We start from the raw sequence: 4097 nt of genomic DNA on the forward strand, positions 1-4097 counted from the left end.
CTAGTCACCAAAGCCAGAAACCAGCTGAAATCCATAAGTGTTTAGAAAGTAGTTATATTTCCTATGTACAAATTCTGAAAATACTTAATTTGACACTAAATCATTTAAACTATTCATATAACTATTCTTATAAACATATGTGTATTCAAACTGAATAAAGAGACAAAGAGTGATACAATAAACATTGTATCAGTGAAGATATGTGGTGTGTTATCAGTTTTAGCAGTTATTTTCGAAAAATAAAAGACATGGTATTTCTCTCATTTCTGCTCGCCTTTTCAAATCCATTATTAAAGGAACGTAAGCAAGTGATTTTATATGGAGTTTAATAAACATTTCTTGTGATGACATATACTTCTGTTTTCTTGTCAAGTCTGTTGGTAAAAATAATTAATTTCCGACAGAACTTCCTGATTCTCAGAAAAGGCTGTGTAGTTCAGTGTTAGCAGATGTAGTCTGTCAGAGTGAGACATGTGACTGAGTGAAAGATCTTCTTACTTCACAGTCTGTTTAAGGACTTTTTACTCTCTTCTGATGGATTTACTCTCTTCTGGAAACTTCAGAGAAATGTTGATCATCTCAGGACTGATGCTGGTTCTGCTTCAGACTGGCTCATGTAAGTAAATGATCGTCCTAAACTAAATGTTATGCTGTTTAATCACATTTGAGCAGCAGCAGTACACATAAAAAATGGTGCTATATTGCACTAAAAGTGGTTTATTGCCTTGCAATCATAAGGGAACCACTTTTAGTGGTTCTTTAAATTTGCTAAATATTACCTTTCTCAATAAGTGCTATGTAGTTGTAACCACTTACACCTGCATCAATAGCACCACTTAAGGATCTACATAGCAACATTTGACAAAAAGGCAATAAAGAAATGGTTCTTGAATGGTTCTTTGAAGAACCAGAATTGTTCCTCTATATGGCATCACTAAAGTGAAAAGCTGTATTAATGCTGGTATTAGATGTTGCTGCATTTGACGGGTCGGGCTGAGACTCTGAGATCAGATGCTCCACCAATCAAATATAATGTCTGTTTTATATTTTTTTATGTTCAATAGTTTTAATTATGTGAGTTAATTTGTAATATGTTTCTTTGCTGGTTTTAAATAATGATGAGAGTAATATTTATACCAGCAGAAAACAAAGGGTGGTTTCACAGGCAGGGATTATCTTACGACAGGCCTTAGTTTACTGCCTTACTAAAAACATTATTTGTGTGCATTTTGAGGCAAAACAAAGAGTACTGATGTATTTTAAAATATGTCAGTGCAAGTTGTTTTTTGTTTGGACAGCTCTTACATTTTTTAAGTCTAGGACTAGTCTAATCCTTGTCCGGGAAACTGCCCCTTAGAGTCTATTATAAAAAACATGTAGAAATGTTTCTGTTGTCAGATGTTTTTGTGTGTGTTTTGTTCTGCAGGTGTGGATCAGATCTGTCGTTTTAATCAGAAAGAAACCTGTTATGCAGCTCTGGAAGGCAAACTATCTCTGCAGATGATTCAGTATATTAATATATCTAAACTGGAATTAAAGAAAGAAAACATTATAATTTGTAAAATAGTAAAGGACAATATCATTAAACCTGGTCTTTACTGTTACAGACCTTACCGTTTGCTCAGTAATGGCATTGTGATTATAAACAATGTGATCAGAACAGATTCAGGGAGATACACATTACAGCTTACTAACCTACAGGGCAAAGACACATTTACAGAACTTGAAGTGAATGTTGAAGGTAACTCTCTATCAAAATAAAAACTTTCTCTAGAGATCTTTTCTACACAGTCTACACTGCATATACTGTCTATTAAAAAATAAGTATCTAAACCAGTGTGTATTATGCAGAAATATTTTTATTATACATTCATGTTACATTGATGTCACATTACATGAGATGTTTAATTCAGCAAATGGTATCCAGTTATCATCCAGTTGCAGTAATTTTACAAGTGTATTTTACTAAAAAGCTAATTTTATTTGGCAATAAGTTAAAATAACAAATGACTGTATAGAGAGAAAATTTCTGTTTCATAACAGTCAAAATAAACATGCTTTTTTAGAAAACTTTACAACAAAATGCTGTAGTTACAGCATAACAGGATCATGTTAATCAGCTAAACTTTGACCTCCTGGATCATACAGGAAATGGAGGGTTGAGTACAGGATCTCATGCTCTGGATGTAGACTGCACCTGTTTATTTAGTATTACACATAGATATGGATATACATAGATAAAGGCTAAATGTGTAATGGCGGAGTCTCTAACATCATCACCTGGCGGCCATCTTACCACGTGGATGCTTTAACATGTTTCATGTTTTTCTTTTTAGTATAAGTATGCAGTGTCATATGTACATCTTTGACGATTATAACAAACCAAACCGTTTGTAAATCTGTAAAAATTTAAGCAAGTTATGGTAAAGTACCTGCACCATTAAACTCAATGCTACGAGTAAGCGAGCTCCCTGTGATAAGATGGCCGCCAAATGCGGACGTTTCACTCAATTGGAAACAGTATAAGTATGCAAGTATGCCATTCTGAACCCTGTGTGTGCTGTATTTATCATGTGACTGTGATGTGTCCCTGCCTCCAGCTCCTATTGGCTCAGTGAATGTGTCAGTCGAATGCATTAGTGGGATCATTTGGGCATACTGCTCCTCTGAGGGGGATTCACTCTTCTTCAACTGGACTCTGAATGGACAACCCCATGCACAAGGATATATGACCACCATTTATCTGGATAGGGAAACTTCTGGAAACCTCACCTGCAGTGTGAAGAACCACTTCAGTCATGGAGAGAAGAGCATCACCATAAACTATTGTCTGGGTGAGCTTTAATCTATGAATGTTTATTGATTTACTGAAACAACAACAACAAGAGTGACTGAGATTAATTAATTCTCTGATCTGGAGGTTTAATTGTTAACAGTGATGCGGTTTATCAGTCAGTTTGTGTCAATGTGTGGTGGGGTTCAGATAGAGAATGTAAATGATTCTTCAACTGTGTCTGATTGCAGCAACAACTATTACTACTATTAATAAAGCAATTTTGCAACCTTTTGCGTCATACTGGGAGTTTCCCTCAATTTTAATGATAGTAGTTTCTGCAGTCTCGTTCTCAATGATAATATTTCTTGGACTTTTTTGTTATGGTCCTGCAAAATGCAGTGATATCTGAATCCTTTTCAGTTTTTATGTGGCTAACTGTTTTCACACAGAAATAGACTGTTGGTCTATGGTAACTGGAGTGGAATTTTCGACAGTAATAGTTCATTCCTGCGTTTATTGTTGTTTGCACTGTTAAGTGGCAGCGTTTTACTTAAAATATCTTTATATATTTTAATGGCCACCATAAGTATACAGCAAATCAGACGTCAATCATTGATGGATTTTCTTCAATCTGTGCTACGTTTTCTTCAATCTGTGCTACGTGTTTCTGGAGGTTGCGCATGTTTAACTCTTTCGCCGCCATTGAAGAGATATCTCGTCAATTAAGAGAAAACGCTTCCCCGCCAATGACGAGATTTTCCGTCTTTCCGCAACTTTTTAAACCCGGAAGTATTGCCCTATGGCAAGCGGCTGCATGTCCGTGTCTGTTTTAAAGATCGCTCTGAATGGGATCTCTATGAAAAGTCTGTCACAAAAATGGAATTATCTCAGCTTTTTGCTCAAAATGTGGTGTTTTTGCAGAAACCTACCCATATTCAAAAGCTGATTACAAAAGAACCACTGAAGGTAGGATGAAACGGGGTTTTTTTGTTTGAAAGTAGAGGGTCTGTTCTTTCATTTGGTATATTGTATTTTTATATATTTAAAGAAGAACATTTTCTGGAAGGCATTAAACTTTGGTGAAAATCATGAAAAAAGCTGGCGCTGGCTGGCAACTTTTTAAAAAAAAAACTGGCGGTGAAAGAGTTAACTGTGTCTGACGAAGAAACAGTTTGCGTTTAATGGCGGGTACATATGTGAAGTTTTGCTTTTAGTTAAAAGAATAGTAAATTCATATTCACGTCATCCAACACTGTTTATGTTCTGCGTGTTTCTACACAGGCTACGAGTAAAACAGCATGAAACGATTCAGTTTTTGCAG

General features: G+C 35.5%; 1 protein-coding gene across 1 annotated transcript; it reads left to right on the forward strand.

Moving 5' to 3' along the window:
• Nucleotides 1-355: 355 nt before the first annotated feature.
• On the forward strand, nt 356-2919 carry LOC141350064 (uncharacterized). Its single transcript, XM_073854411.1, has 3 exons — nt 356-616; nt 1427-1741; nt 2601-2919. The coding sequence occupies exons 1-3, from the start codon at nt 535-537 to the stop codon at nt 2843-2845; spliced, it is 642 nt and encodes a 213-aa protein (XP_073710512.1). The 5' UTR covers nt 356-534; the 3' UTR covers nt 2846-2919.
• The last annotated feature ends 1178 nt before the right edge of the window (nt 2920-4097 follow it).

This window comes from Misgurnus anguillicaudatus, chromosome 16 (genome assembly GCF_027580225.2).
Source record: "Misgurnus anguillicaudatus chromosome 16, ASM2758022v2, whole genome shotgun sequence".
In the NCBI taxonomy this organism is placed as follows: domain Eukaryota; kingdom Metazoa; phylum Chordata; class Actinopteri; order Cypriniformes; family Cobitidae; genus Misgurnus; species Misgurnus anguillicaudatus.